General features: G+C 40.4%; 1 protein-coding gene across 6 annotated transcripts in view; it reads right to left on the bottom strand.

Moving 5' to 3' along the window:
- Positions 1–11,991, bottom strand: part of HERC4 (HECT and RLD domain containing E3 ubiquitin protein ligase 4) — a 31,888-nt gene extending 19,897 nt beyond the window's left edge. For 2 of the 6 annotated variants that reach the window (XM_065843110.2, XM_071811658.1), the window contains exons 1-7: positions 11,885–11,991; positions 10,801–10,962; positions 9,255–9,546; positions 6,389–6,548; positions 4,956–5,032; positions 2,380–2,601; positions 816–907 (exon numbers count right to left, since the gene is read on the bottom strand). In XM_065843110.2, coding sequence (XP_065699182.1) covers positions 816–907; positions 2,380–2,601; positions 4,956–5,032; positions 6,389–6,548; positions 9,255–9,480 — 777 coding nt within the window. In that variant the 5' untranslated portion in view covers positions 9,481–9,546; positions 10,801–10,962; positions 11,885–11,991. Of the gene's footprint in view, positions 1–815; positions 908–2,379; positions 2,602–4,955; positions 5,033–6,388; positions 6,549–9,254; positions 9,547–10,800; positions 10,963–11,818 lie in introns of all 6 variants that reach the window. The other 4 variants (XM_065843109.2, XM_071811656.1, XM_065843111.2 and 1 more) reach the window with 4 other exon arrangements.
- Between the last annotated feature and the right edge of the window lie 4,447 nt (positions 11,992–16,438).

The raw sequence follows: 16,438 nt of genomic DNA, 5'->3' as shown, positions 1-16,438 counted from the left end.
TTTTCTGCAAGGCCTATCGTGCAAGGGAAAATGGAGCTATACAAAGGGCTGACATAAATAATTCCTAGAAACACCTACAGTAAATTCAGTATCTTGAGTCCAACAGCTTTAAAGTAAGTTTGAAGTTAACTCCTATGTATCAAAAAGCAAAAAACATTTAGAATCCAAGTTACAGACTCCTGTCGTCTTTACATTCTATATTTCCCTAACCTCACACAATACCTCAATATCAATTTCAGGATTGCAAAGTTGTCGCATTTTTCCAGTCAAAGTGAGAGAATATTTTAAGACAAAAAGCAATTGCTTATGAACAGTCTTTTCCTTTTACTGTAGAAAATTAAGCTTGTATAAACAATAAAAGTACGACCACATTTAGGCAGCTCATATTCTTCAAAACAACTTTTCACTTGTTGCGGCATAAAAATTCAAAGAGATTTTAAACCCCCCACATTTTCCAAAAGCAAGTGAACACAGGGGAGTTTTTTTTTGTCTTCAGGAACAAAACATTAAAAATAGTTACTTTCAAAATTCTACTGCCTTCTACAGCAATACAGTTCAACAGATTCAGACATGAAATGGATATTTAGTGATTGCCCAAATCTTAATTGGTCAGAATTATTTTCTGCAGAAAGATTTCTTGTATTTGCTATGTTTTTTTTCAAATACTTAACCAATCCTCCAGTATGTCCTCAATTTCATCCAATAAACTTTGAAGAAAATTTATGCGAAATTTTGTTTATTTCCTATTCAGATAGCATCTTCTCCTGAAAACATTAAAAAAACTCAAAGCCTAAACATATTTTTAAATATTGTACCTTTGTAAGGGCAGCTGTGTGATCTTCTCCACAGCATATATGAACAACCTTCTGAGTTCTCAGTGACTTCAGCAGCGTAGGAACATACCTGTCTGAAAGGTTTAATATAGCAGTAGATTTTTTATTTCGAAAACAAAAATCCAAAGAAAATAGTTTTGCTCATTTATTCTAGTTTGGTTCCAATCAAACACGCACTTTAAATCTGTTAGCATAACACAGTCATTGTGACTAAGTTTATGGATCTTTAAGAACTGTTATTAGAGAAAAACACAGAGACTAATACACCAAAATATTTTGTGTAAATATTCCCATTTTCACTAGCATAGGATGATATGTCAATACATAAATCATGGAATATGGAACAACACGTTGGACCTGCCATTGCCCACGAGAAAAGAAAACAAATGACAGTTGTTTCAGTGTTTCATGTTTTTGAAGTGTTCCTATAGGTTGGGATCGGTTATAGTTCAACACTACTAAGTGTATAATAGAACAGAACACTGAATAATTAGGAGGCACAACTAACTTCTCTCCGTTGCCAGAACAAATCAACTTTGTCATCCAGTTGCACAAATGCACTGTTAAAAAATGTTAATGCCTAAAGTTTGTCAGGTACACCAAGATGCCTGGAAGAGGCCCCATGAAGACATAAAAATGGGATTTTACCAAGATGTGATTTAATATAAAAAACTGGGGTCATACATATTCCAAAGAATATGCAGAAGCAATTGAAGTTTCCCATGAAAATCTGATTTCTGAAATGTGAAATTTTCTTATGACACAAAAGTGGCCAGATTTAAAGCATTTTAACTACAATGTGTTTTTCTTACTTTACATGGTGTTAAGAACAATGAACTAATGAGAAAATTTGAATTGATTAAACTAGCTATAGATTATTCTATACTAAAGTCTGTATTGCAGGCATCTGATAGCATATAGTTCCACCTTAGAGCCCTGTGCCCTGATGGTGTGCATGCAATGTAATACAACTAACAAAGAAACAATTTTTTGTCTAATCTAACTATTTCCTTAAAAATATTAATGAGTATCAACACCCTAGAAGAGGAAAGTCTGGAAAATGCTTAGCTGAAAATCACAAATGACTATCAAAAGTAGCCTGCTAAAGACAGATAACCACATGGCAGTAACAAACCATAAAGATTCCTCAAATGCATCTACTAAGAACAACCAAATAGTTTAGATAATTACTGGCTTTGTCAAGTAGTCTCATCTATCTAGAATTCAGTTCAGACTGTAACTACTGCACAGTATGTTAATTCAATCTCACTCAGAAAGCTGAAGTCACAGAAAAATCTGGAACGGAAAAAGACAACAAGTCAAGCAAACTAGAAGTCCATCGTACCAGTGCCACAATTTTCACTACAGAACAGCTGAGAGAAAAGCCCAAAGTCTTTCTTACGCAATCCTACATGACATCAGAGCTCTCCAACAATATTCAACACGGGTTTGTTCTCTCTGCTCCTTTTCTAGGAACACTGCTGTCTTTAGATTCACAAACCAAGACCTTTCAGCATCAAATTTTACTGGAGCAATGTTTACTTACCATTATCATCATTAAGACCCAACTGCCCAAATTTGTTGCGTCCCCATCCAAAAATGGCTCCAGAAAGAGTTAGTACAAAACTGTGGGCTCCTCCTGCTGCAATCTGTGCAAAAGGGATTCCCAGCAGAGATTTTATCACATGTGGCGAGTTTTGTTTTTTAAACTCGTAACCTAAGCCCAGCTGGCCATATTTATTTTGTCCCCAGGAAAACACTTCACTCCCTATTTAAAGGAAAAAAACAAACATGAAATACAATCAATGTAGTTTAATTATATAAAGTTTATGCACTATAAGAAAAGCTAGAAGTTAGACCATTGCTCTGCAAATATTTGAACTTGAAAATGTATACAAATTACTGCCTTTAAAGCTAAACATTCTCACGTAATTTGCAGACATTCAACTCCAATATTTAATTGGACTAAAAATACTTACATTCAAAACCATCAAAACTGCTTTTAACATTCCTGTTTCATTAGTGTTAGAGCAGTTGAGTTTGGCTATTACTAAGCAAGATACTGTTCCATTGGGAGTTCCACTACTGTATATATTTTTATGCAGAGATCTTGTTAAAGTTATAAACCAGACATGCAAAAATTTCTCATTTCCAATGACAAGCCTCATTTAAGTTTTTGTACGGTAACATACTTTATTTTCACATACCAATTAAGTGACAAATTTTAAAATATTATCAATGAAGTACAAAGCTTATAATGTCATTTCATGCCTTATAAAGAAAAACATTTTGAATGATCACAAGTCAGAGAGCTAATTATGTTAAAACTGCACCTGAACGAAAAACATTCTACTCAACAACCAATGTTTTGCCAACTATCCCAAAAATCAACACCTAATCGCAAAGATGTTTTGCTTTTGCCGATGCAATACACATTTCAAACAGTAACGCTACCTTTAAGCAGTAATATTTCTTATGTCTCCCTTACCTCCATCTTTCCAATTACAGTTTTATCAAGATAAAAGCAATGAAATCTGTCTCCTGGGGTACTTGTCTCCTAGATTTATTTATTTAAACAACAACAAAAAAAAATCAAACCAAACCCAACCAGATTAAAAAGCAAACAAACAAAACCAAGAGACAACACCCAAACCGCCACTTTTACGCAAAGCAATCTTCTTAACACCAAAGAAATCCTACATTAATCATGTACAATGACATGAACTAACCCATCTGATCAATAGCTCATATATAGATCTAAAAATACTACAAAGCCTACTCCCAAAATGCCCAGTTCAAGTAACTTCATGCCATTATCCTCCCTGTGTAGGTCTATTTCTAAGGCCATATGTGTGATTTACCTTGCTATAGCGCAAATATTTCTGTAAGTTCTCTTACAACTAGAAAACAAACAAACAAAAGCCACCCACAACAACCACCCTACAACGCACATGAAGAATGGAAACATCAAAGCTGCAATCCAGGAATTAGCAGTAGGATAGCGATGCTGTACTTCAAGCTTGCAACTATTCAAAACACTGAGTGAACTTTAAATTACAAACTCCTACTATATTCTTGCACCTTTGACCCATAGAACACTTAACAGCACAATTCTGATACTCCCCATATTCTGCTGCTGATCTTGACCCAGGCAATGGGATATTCATAAATCTGCATGCCTGGACTGAAAACAAAGGAATTTCACCAGGTTACAATAGTAAAGACGCCTGGGAATACATCACGGCACAAAAACACTGAGTATGAGCCCTTGAAAAGTCATGTACAGAATCAAGACACATACAGTCAATATAAACCATCACATTTAAAGAAAAACAAACAAACAAAACAACAAACATTTAGCATACAGTTAAAACCTCCCTCGTCAAACCTATTTTGTTTATATTTTAACCACACATTGTTAAGAAACACCGTCAAAGTTTACAGTCTTTCTGGAGTTTTTGGGCCGCGTTTCTAAGTTTCCTTTAACTCCACACAGCAACCACTTCTTCCAAATGGAAGTTTTGGCCACAACTCTCCTTTGTCACAAAGAAACAAATAGGCAGCAAACTAAATTAATAGTAATTTCTGAACAACTACACCAACCAGAGCCCAGCTAAGTGTCTTCCCACATCCCCAGCAAAAAATTGAGGAAAGATGGGTTATAATGCGACCTCACATTTTAACCATAGAAGCACCAACAAAACAGAGGCTTTGCAACAGAAAAGCAGACAAGGAAGTAATGGTCTAAAAGCCTCAGTAACTTGAAGTTACACGTTAAAATAAGACTAATGGCAACGCAGCATGCTAGCAGGATGAAAAAGGAAAATGGAACCAAAAAAAGGATAAAAATAATTTTTTAAAAGGAAATCACATGAAAGCTTGATAACAAAAAAAGGGAAAAAAAGGCAGAACACCACAACGTTTGTTTGTACATTTCTTTTTAAAATTCAAGCTTCCACTATGAAATTACACTTGCCCTAGCAACCTGAAATCCAATCTGTGTTAAGTTGTAGCATGTTTTTTAAAAAAGAAATTCATTTGAAAAAAAGACAAAATAAATGTTGAAACCTTTCGAATTATCTGGCAAGAAATTACAAAAAACTTCAGAAGAATTTGGCTTACCTTTTGAGAGTGCTAGCGAGTGATAATAACCACAAGCAACTTGAACAATTTGGATGTCTGATAAGCTTTTAATATTTCTATCAGGACAAGAAAACAGAGAAAGAAGTAAGGTACTAGATCACAGTATGAAATATAAAGTCACATGAAAGAGTACTATATAAAAAGTGAATCCTTCTCACTGAAGTATGTATGAAACTAATTTAAGTATCCTAATTTTAATTAGAAGCTATTTAGCAAAGTCTTAAGCGCAAAACTGCTTCTTTTCTACAATTCCAAGGCCAGGTTCTGCCTTATTTTAATAAAGTCAGTAAAAGACCATAACAAAGATTTAGGGAGGTTCACACGCTAGGAAGATGTCATACAGCTGAATGGAGGAAATTAATACCAGATGCAAGAAGATCATTATTCTTACTTTCTAGTTTTCAAAAGAAAAAAGATTTTATATCTAATATTGATTTGAAGAAGATTGTAAAGACTACATTAGTTTCTCTTAAAATTTGAACACTCAATTTTTCATGTCTACCAACATCAACTTCAATCAAAACTTCAGTTTACAGAGCTATTCAGTATTACACATTACGAAGAAATTGCAAATACATGCAAATGTGCATTAAATCTAGTATGCTTTCAACTTTAGATGAGAAAAACAGTTCTAAAAGGCCTGTGGGGTTTTAAATAAGACAGAGAGTAACTAACTCTTACATTAGTTATTTCTTTCATATTTATACTTGTCACAGATAGCCACAATAAAGTTGTAAATTACTAATATTCCAAGGAATTGTTATTTTTGTGTCTTTTTCCTAACGAAAAAAGAAAATCAGAAGAGAAAACCTCCAGCCTGCAAACTTACAGACTTACTGCTCCAGTTTACTGATTTCAGTAAACCTGTTCATCACAGCAAAAGTGCAAATTCAGCTAGCTGGAATGCTTACAGCTTCTCAAAACAAGCCAGTCAGTCTGGCCAGCATTAATTTGTACAATTAGGTGCATTATTCAAACACAACTAAAAAACTTCAGAGTACAAGCAGAAGTATGACAATCAGACAGCAAACGTACCTTCTGCAAGCATACACCCGCAACTGGCTTGGAAAATTTACCATTCTACTTCTCTTAAATGACAGTTATCAATCCCCATTTATGTTCCTAAAACACCCATCCTACTTTTCCAACAGAACTTCCATTGAAAAGGAAAAAAACCCAAACCAAATCAAGCAAACCCATAACATACTTCTCACGTACAACTGACTTTTTGAGAAAGGAAACTGTCTACAGCATCCAGGTCCCACAGCTAAAATGCACTTTTTAATGCGTCTTTCAAGTTATAACAGCAGAATAGTTTAAACAAAGTGATTTAAGCACATGAAAAGCAAACAAACAAAAAAACCCCATACACCACACAAAAAGCCCCAAACTTATTATATACTGTTTTTAACCTGGGCACTCTGATGCACTCCTCTGTTCCCGGCAAGCCAAGCTGTCCATCACTCGCCAGACCCCAAGCATATACCTGACCCTTGTCATTTAATGCAAGAGTGTGGGCTTCTCCACATGATACAGCTACAATATTCTGGGCATCCAGTGCACCAACGTGCTCTAAGAAAGAAAACAAACAACAAAAATATTTAAGCTACTTAAAAGCTAGAGTTGTTCAAGACACTTATACTCACTACTAAGATACTAACTGAAATGACACAAAAGTCTGTCAAAGTGTGCTTTAATTAAAATTATAAGCATGCTATTCTAGGAGAAGTAAGTTAAATTTGACACCCTCACATAACCAAACAAAAACTCTATCTGGAGCGCACAAAAACTGCAGCTCGATCATAATGGTTCCTTCTAATCTTGCCATCTGAAAATGAGTGCAGAAACTCAATTAAGGTCAAACAGATTATTGTCAAATGACTACACGTGTAGACATTATGTAAGAGGAAAACATTCCACCACAGTAAATTAAATTCACCTATTCATTATCAACAAAAAAGCCTACGAAACAAGGCAGGGCAAATTAAAGACTAAAGCTACTGATTTTGCAATGAGCTACACAATGTCCTCTTTATAAAGCAAAATACTGTTGAAACAGATCCTAAAGAGTAATTTTTCTAGATATACAGTGCATGCCTCTGCACAGCAAACACTAGTAGTCTTTGTCAATACCTTTAAATATATATTGAAAAACTCAAGGTTTTTGTGTTTATCATTTATTATCAGGAGACTAATATTTTCATTCTGGCAACAGTAAAGTGGAGAAATATCATCAGGGCCTGTCATTGCGGCTGGAATATTCAACAGTCCCCTTAAATAAGAGCCTGCTCAGACATCATTTCATGCCCTGTTCTCAAACACATCAATTCTATTCCTGCCTAAGAATGGCACATAGCTGAAAAAGCCTGGGTATCATCAATGTAACATGCACTGTAAACACAGGCTTGCATAGCCAAGGTCAGGTCCACAACAGCAGCTAAGACTATGTGCAACATGCCGGTCACTCAGTTGCCAAAATACAGTAACGCTGGCAGCAGACAGAAGTTTATTTTTTTAAACAGCTGGTCTGATTAAAGAGGTTTCTGCCCCAGCTGAGCCCAGTAGGGCCTCCCCAGCTCTGCCAGTGGAAGAGGTCGTGTAAGTGTCTTCAGCTGAGGGAACAGTGCGCACATCAGCCCAGACCATCTTCAACAGCTGCTAAACCGGCCAGGCTGATTTTGCCTAATGTGGATTAAGGAACATCCACACAGTCCCCACGGCAAGCAGAGCTCTGTGGGCACAGCTAAAGAGCCCCACTGGGGACACGACGCAGCAAAGACATGCACTGAGCGACAAAATTATCTTCAGTTAGCAGAAATAGATTCAAAAGAGAGCATTCACCCATTTGTAAAGATACTGAGCCTCTTAGACTGCGCAAGTAAAGTTATCTCAATGCACCAACATCAAATTAAAATATTCAACAGTATTGTCAGTAACCTCTAGACAAAAAAAAACAGGGAGGATATTACAATCCTCATGAGTGCTGTGTCTCAGCATTAAAAAAAAAATACAGTAGGTGTTTGTTTATTACATAAGAAAGCTCACAGAGGGCTGTTTAAAACAAAAAAATAGAAGCAAGGTATTTTTCTTGTAACTTTTAGATTTAAAAGACAATTCAGCATCATTTTCCAAGCAGTAACAAGTTTGACAAGCTGAGTTTCTACTCATGTTCATGAAGCAGGTGTTTGCACAGGACTAAAGCTTATCTGTTTTAATATCCATTTAGTGTTGCCCAATAGAAGTCCAAATTAGTTTTAAAAAGTTACATATCAACTACACTAAAAATCTTTACTTGGCACCAAATCCAAACCTTTGAATTAATGAGAACTCCTAAAATCCTGCACAGTGCCTTATTTCCATTTGAAATATTTGTACCAACTATTGTGCCAAGTGACTTGTAAAATTGCTATAGCGGTGATTAGAATAAACTCTTACTAAGCCTTTTCAGTTTGCTTACGTTCTGCTGTAAGCGCTGCCAGCAGCAGCACTGTGTGTCACTCGGCAGCACGCAGACGTGACTCAGAGCCGCGGCTCTGAAGGGAGCCCATGTGCACACTCCTCTGCAGTCCCTGCAAGATGTTTACCCACCTCTGCTATAGAACTGCCCCAGCGGGGAGGAGAAACATGCCTATCACAGAGATAGGAAGAAAAAAGCCCCGCGAAGTTTTACACTGCATCTTTTAGGCTTTTCCAAATCGTCTTCCTATATCACTGTAAATGCTGAAAAGTCTTTATCAAGTTTTGGGTTTAGCTCTTAAAAAAAAAAATAAATTAAGAATGTCACTTTAATCAGACCCGGTCTACATCACATGTTAGAAAACGAAAACACACGGTATGTTTCTCAACTATGGTATAACGAATATTCATTTCTACCATTTTCCAGTAGCCAAACCCATACATATAGTACAATGCTAATCCATGTATTGAGGCAGATCACCTGCTCTTGAGATTAAAAACTGGCACCGAGTCTCCCACAGTCTTAGGTAAAGATATTCCATGCTGGAAATAAACAGTGGCAGTGTCCGGCCGCATGGCAGGCAAAATTAGGAGGGGATAGCCATGTTTCACAGCTGGTTGTTTCCAACTGCCACGAGATGCAATTCAAGTTCAGGAGTGCTTAGCAACTCCAAAATATGCCCATTCTTGGAAGAACTACTGTGCATACAATTCAGCACATGCACAGACACTGGCAGTCTTGGGTTTGATACAACATAATGAAGCAAAAAAGTACATGTGCAACCACATGTACTCTCCACAATTAATTACTTCTAAACTTACCGGGTCTTTTCCTGGCTTTTTCATGCCCTAGTTGTCCTAGATCATTGCATCCACATGTATAAACAGTTCCATCATCCAGGACAAAAACAGTGTGTCTCAGTCCACATCCTACATCTCTGATCCTTTTATTTAAGAAAAAGTCACTTTTTCTGGGTTCTAAAACAATCTCTTCATCAATTCCACCCAATCCAAGCTGTCCAAAAGATGCATTTCCCCAGCACAACATGTTTATGCTTCTCTTGATCACAGAGATCTTCCAACTTCACTTTTCTAGAATATCCCTTCTGCGTAGCTGTTTTTAAAAGAAAAAAAAAAGTACAGTTTTCAGTATTGTCCCTACTGTTTATGTTGTTTTCTATATAGCATGTAATCCACAAATTCACTTTCTATATAGCAATATATTGAAACATTCAATGATTTTTAAGAGCGTGACTTACTTTCTTGGACAGTGTTTACACTAACCCTGCAGTAAAAAGCTTTCCTTCCCATTTCAGATACAACTTTTAAGATGCACACGTCCTCGGTTTTATAAAATTTTGTTTCAAAAATTTAAAATATCATTACTTCTAAAACTCCTCTAATCCCTAATCCAGAACTATACAAATGGTAGTCACAACCAATTCTAGCCAGTGGAAACGACCTCAAGCATGTCTGAAGGAGAGAGTAAAGGCTTGTTTCTTTACACAAGGAGCTGTGTTACTCCCAAAAACATTGTTGTGTGGCCTCAAGATCATCCCTGAAATCAGCACTTGACTCATAGCTTGGAAAAAACTGGTCAAGCTCTGATCAATCCAGTTACGCAACACAAAGACTAACATGATGATGTGTCAGTCATGACATCTGAACAACTATGAGTCAACAGAACTTAAAATTTAAGCTGAAACTCAAGTCCCCAGTCTTGCACTGCACTCAAAGGCTACAGCTCCACAGTTGCCCTGCAGAAACAAAGGGTCGCTACACAAACTCCTCCATGCAAACCTCCATCCCTAATGTCTGAATTGCCATTACCGGTATATGTGCTAACAGACTCTGTATCTATTTGGAAAGGCCAAAAAGCTACACTTCTCTTTCATTTTCAGTATTGCAGATGATAAAGAATCTATGCCAGTGTCTTCACTATTACTTACACTACACTTTCATGCCAGTAAGTTCCCCCATATTTTCAGACTAATTTAAAAAACAATGCAATATAGTGTAAAACTACCACAAATTTTCATCTGTGACCATTACTTGGAAGACACTGTGAATAACAGAATGTGGAATACAATGCACTACAAATATGTTCAGTCTTAAATTTTGCAGGGTCATAACACATAAACCACCTAAATATAAAACTGCTCAAGGAAGCAAGCCATCAGTTAGCATCTAAGCATTACATAAAACCAAGGAAGGACAGAATTCTTGCCAGCAAAACAGGATGAACTATTTTTCTCTGCAGAAATCAAAATGCAGTAAACAAGATGCTTATTTTTGTGAATTCATTAAAAAAACCCAACAACAAACCCAAAATGGCCAAAGAGCTTAACATATATTGCATTCTGTTTACCTATCTCAGGAGATGATGCATGATCAAATATTTCCCTAGCTATCACTAGCTATATCCTACCACATTCAGAAGGGGACATCAAAACGAAGACATCTTCAGTTATGACATAGCTACGCAACAGTAAATTTCACACATCTGTGGCAGTGACTGCAATGCTTCAACCTGAAACACAAGAAGTTAGAGAAGATGTGTGATTATAGCACTTTGAGATTTCTGTAGTGAAGATTCATCTCCAGCGGGACAAAAAGAAAAACTTCTCCTTTCTATTAAAAGAGCTGTTTATTTCCATAGAAGGTGGGTGTTTTGTTTTTCTACGAGTCAGTAGCCAAAGTTGTTTTGTACTTTGATCTCAAATCACAGTAGTACTTTATCCCTGCGTGTAGTCACGAAAGCCAATTCGGGTTGTCAGTGCTGGATATCACCGTGTGTGACGTCAGAAGCCGCTCAGTGCCCACACGCAGCACAGAAGGCGAGGGACACCCCCAGCTCCTGTGCCGGCCGAGCGCGAGTGGCGATGCTGCGGGCGCAGTCTGGACGTTTCCCGCAGGCTGTACTGTCGCTCTCCAAGCGCACCCGCGGGCCGTTTCCCGGGCCGGGAGCGGACACCGCCCGCCTCCGCCGAGCCGCTGCCACACGCACTCAGCCTGCGGCGTGGCCTTCCCGGTTCCGCTCCCCGGGGCGCCGCCGCCGCGCTGGGGTCCGCAGAAGCGGCCCCGGTGGGGGAACGCGGCCTCCGCCCGTTCCGAGGGGCGGCGCCGGGCGCCGAGGTCCCATCGACGCGACCTACAGCTGCGAAGCGCCGTCGCCTGTAACAGCCCCAACTGCTCCGGCCCACCCGCCGCCCCGCGCCCCGGGCGCTGCCGCTCTTCCCGCCCCTCTCCCACCTTCCCGTCCCACCGGCCTCGCAGGCCGAGCGCGGCCCCGTCCACCCTCCCTTCCGTCCCACGGGGCCGAAGGGCGGCGGCGGCGCCCGGGTCCGCAGAGGTCCAGCGGCGCGCCACGGCCCGGCGGAACTCACCGGCGGCGGCGAGGCTCTCCGCTGCCCCCCGCTCCCCAGCCCGGCCCGCCCGCCGCAGGCACTCACCGGCCACCACCAGGGCGTGAGCTGCCCCACCGCGGAGCGCTGACAGGGCCCGGACCCGCTCCTGCGCAGGCGCGAACCCAGCAGGCGGGGCCGGAGCGCGCCCGCTCCACCGCCCTCCCCGGCCGCGTGGTCGGAGGCGGTGACGCAACGGCGGCGCGGCGTGACGTTGCCCTGGCGTCACGAGGCTCGGCACCGCCCGCCTGCCCGCCGGGGCGGGGCCGGTGTAACGGCCGAGCCGGAGGGGGGCGCTGCCTCGGCGGGAGGGAGGGCTGGAGTCATCGTGTGGCTTGGGTTCCCGCTGCTGGGCAGCGAACAGGCCGGGCGGGAAACTGCCTACAGTGAAATGTAGGAGTGAGCGTGGAGTGAGAAGCGCTGCCGCCGTCCTCCGGTGCGCCCGCAGTGCGGCACTGGGCAGAGTGGAGCTGCACCGTGCCCCTGGCTTAGGTGGTGGCTCCGGGACACACAAAAATCCAGCAGTTTCGGAACATGGCACCGTTGTGTTACATCACTGCCGCTGTGCTTGCTGAGCAAAGATCTCTGTGATGGTGTTTTTCGCCTTCCTTGCAGAGCGGCTGAGAGACTTGGCCTTATCCATGATGTACAGAGATCTGCAGAAGCCTTTGTTTTCACCAAACACACATCTCTAGCAGAGCAGCTGAAGAGGAGTTTACAAACTAGACACATATTTTAGCTTTTTTCTTCTTTAGGATTTTGCTTCGTGCTGGGTGGAAAAGGCATAGCGATTCATCTAAGTGGACTGGGTTGGGAATCAAAGTGTGGTTTCCTTATTTAGCAGCCTCTCTATAGTAGTTGTGGGATCCACCTTTATGTAGGTCAGGATGTAAAATAGGCCAGAACCAGGCATTGTTCCCAGCAAGAGATTGTGCAAACCATGGGTAGGAAAGGTGCTGCGTTTGGTGGCGTTTTGCCCCGTAATGGAAAGCATTTAAAAACACCAACACATGGGATATCTTGGTCCAACCATTGAACACTCCTTTGTGTATCTAAATAGGTAAGATTCGACAGGACTTGTCAGGATTTGTGGTTGTCAGTTTATTAGTAAAGGTCCAAACCAGAAATACTAATTCATACATAGAGACAATGAGATGGCTGCATTGCTGACACAGGATGAATGATGCAGCAGTTTTCAGGGTAGCAAATACCCAGGTTTGTTATTTAAAGGAGAGATGTGAGTGATTTGCCTGTTTCCATTCTGTATGTACGAATGGAAGGTTAGCAGTAGCTGTTACACATAGCAAATAGAAGAAAACATTTGTTATCTTCTAAATTTCCTTTTCCCTTTACTTATGAGACCATCAGAGTAGTAACTGTGAATAATTACACTGTGAAGTAGATTTTAAATGTTGTCATTCATTGTGCAATGTGTCCTCTGACCAGCATGTGGGGATATGTCCATGTACTTGAAGGGAACATTATATACCCAGTACAATGTTTACATAGAAAAGTATTGTAGTATAACTGGCCTAATGATTTAAATAATACATAAAGCATAAAACAATATATAATTTTGCACAAATGTCAACTTCCTTCTGTAATAAACATAACTATTTTATTTAAAATAATTATTTTAGTCCTAAAATCGGATTACTGTAAGTTGAAGAATTCAAATGTGTCTTCAAATAAAGTATAAGCCAGCCATATTTTTATTCCACTTACTACTATCGTGGCAAATTTTCTTTTCTGTGCCAGAGAAGCCGTATCCTGCCTGTCTTAATGCCTCAAGAAAGCCCCTGCATGGGACAGGAGATACATGGGCAGGGGGAAGGGAATACCTGCCCTGGTGCCACATCACTGCCCTGACTCCCTGCCGCTCAGTACAACCAGTTCTGCACCCGCTGGCACTAAATGCCCCAAAATGTGGTTCTGTGCGGTGGTCAAGACAACCAGAGGTGAGCATGCTTGCACCTCTAAATTCCCCATGTTCATTCCTGCACTTGCAAAACCCCCCAGTACTTTGCAGTGATGCAAAACCCAGTGGAAACAAGAAATATAAATTTGGTTAACTTCAGGGAAGGGATTTATTCCTTCTAAGTGCCTTAGGTTTCCTATTACAATTGCACGGTCTTCTTATTGATGGTCATAACAAGCCAGAAACTATTTTCAGTTGCCCTGTCATTATTTAAAATAGCAATGCTTGTCTACTGCCTGGTGATTGCTGTCAGCACAACTGTGCTTTTTAAATTGTATTCCCATTAATCACCCATTCAAATAATACAAAATTTTAAAAAACCCTCATACATAGTGTTTACTAACATATACTTCATGTTCTTATTAGTGGAAAACATCTTTCGGTTAATATAGATGTTTTTGAAGGCTCCTGTGTTATGGCACAAAACAGCTAATAACAGAGATGGACTCTGCTCTCTGCCTCCATTTTCTCCTGGCAACAGTCAGTACATACTTCATAAACATTAATTCCTCATTTCAGTCCCCTTTGTTTTATACTCCGATGTGTCACAGACTACAGAACATAGAAATGGGTGTCCAGAACAGCTGATAACATGATGTCAGAGATGTCAGCATTTTGCTGTGAGAAATGACCTTTGTGTGAAGCCTTTGTGTAGAATATTCTTGATTAAGACAAAGAAAAGGCTTTAGAGTGCAAATAGCCTTACAAACAAGGTACGCTTAGACCCTTTAATGCCATTTCAGTTTTATATTTTATCCTTATATTCTTCACAGTATCGATATTTGGATGTTAGTGAATTAATGAAAGTGCCTACGTAGACAGACAGACATAACTCACTCATTACACACCGAGTACATGTTTTATATGTTCTGCTGCTTTATAGCTGAGCATGCTTTAGTTCTGGGTCTGCCCAGCCTGCTCACTGTAATGATCTGGTTAGCTCAAATGTGAAGGTGCTCATCAATATGGCCTATTATTTATTAACTGGAGGTGATACAGTAAAAAAAAGGAACAGTTTTTGACCTGTTTGTGAAGGTAAATCACTATATAAATACAAAATTGACAATATTGCAAGTTCCTGCTTAACTTAAGGCACCTAGTTAAGGGAGCTGCTTAAGAATAAGCTACCTTCAAATCAGATAAACAAAACCAGAAACGTGCAACACCCCATTCCCCACATTCTCCCAGGCTACGAAATATAGATGGAATAGCTAAACCAATGCCATTCAAAGGGTGACAGATGTAACGAAAATGGAAAAGCAGTGAGGACAAGGATTAATCCTGGAGAGGAAGACTACAATGAACAAAACAAGCTGACCTTTGCATGAGGTATGAAGCTCTTGTGCTCACAAACTCTTGTGTGTATCTGATATCCCAAGCCCACACAAATTGTGGCTGGCTCTCAGAGTGACTCCCCTATGCCCTAGCAGTGTGGCAGAGAACACACAAGTGCCCAGGCACCGGCAGGTTGGGGCTGAAGATGCTGAACATTTCTGAGCATCCCACACAGAGAGCTGGGAGCACAGCCCCTTCCTGCATGTGGCATGCTCTCTTCCCATTGCAGCGACATTTTGCACTATTACATTAATTGTTCTGTTATAAACAGATCAGCAGGCCAGGTGCTATCAACACCAGGAAATTCGCATGTAATCTTTTGAGTTTTTTGGCTTAAGTGTTGGATGCTGAGACATCAGTTCCCATGTAATTAAACTGGGGTTTTGGTCAGGCTAAAACTGATCTTTGATTTTTAAGGTGCAACCCTACAGGAACACAAGATAAATAACTGAGCCAGTTCTGCCTTGCAGAGACCAATTTGAGAACACGCTGAACCTCAGCTTATAAAATAGCAGCTCCAAGTGGTGCCACATGCTGCTGATTCTGACATGACACTGTGTCTTTGCATAGGAGGATGATGAAGCACCCTAAAATTAGCCATCTTACTATTTCGTAAAGAGCAGGCAGAAAGGTAGCAGCCTGCACTGAAGAAAACAAAGAGGCAGAGAAGAGGACCAGAACGGGGGCTCACACACAGGCTGGTCACAACACTTCATGGTGAGCACTCTTGTCTTCTTTGCAAATGTCCATGTTGGACTGCTTAGTGTCATTTCTTATCCCAAGCTTGGGGTGACTTGATCATGTAGGAAGGAAGGTGCTCATGTGAACAGAGGTGTGGTGGAGGGATCTGTCCTCTCAAGGGGCTTGGGAGACAGTGGAGGGGAAAACTATCTGGGAAAATGACACGGAGCTGGCATGTAATTCACAGAATTTAGTTTGTTGTTACTGGAATAGAACTGGGCATGGAAGAAAAAAATCGTGCTGGTATGGAAACCAGAAATACCATGATAAAGACCCCCACTGTTGAGCCAAACCATTTCTCTTGATCCCACTTCTTGGGTGATAAAGTCCTTGGCTTTACAAGGAGTAAGATCTGAGAGAAGAAAACTTGCAGGCAGTAGGAAGATGGGCATGGATGTGTCTGGGTGTGGGAACAGAAACAGCGAAATAAAAGGTTCTAGACCAGAATAAGGCTTGCGGATGAGGAGAAAAAATAAACTGTAAGGAAACATTTGAATATCAGGAGGCACCACAGGCCTGACATGGAATGGATGTTAGGGCTGATTGCT

The sequence above is a fragment of the Patagioenas fasciata genome, chromosome 8 (genome assembly GCF_037038585.1).
Source record: "Patagioenas fasciata isolate bPatFas1 chromosome 8, bPatFas1.hap1, whole genome shotgun sequence".
NCBI lineage: Eukaryota > Metazoa > Chordata > Aves > Columbiformes > Columbidae > Patagioenas > Patagioenas fasciata.
This window is presented reverse-complemented; position numbering and strand designations above follow the sequence as displayed.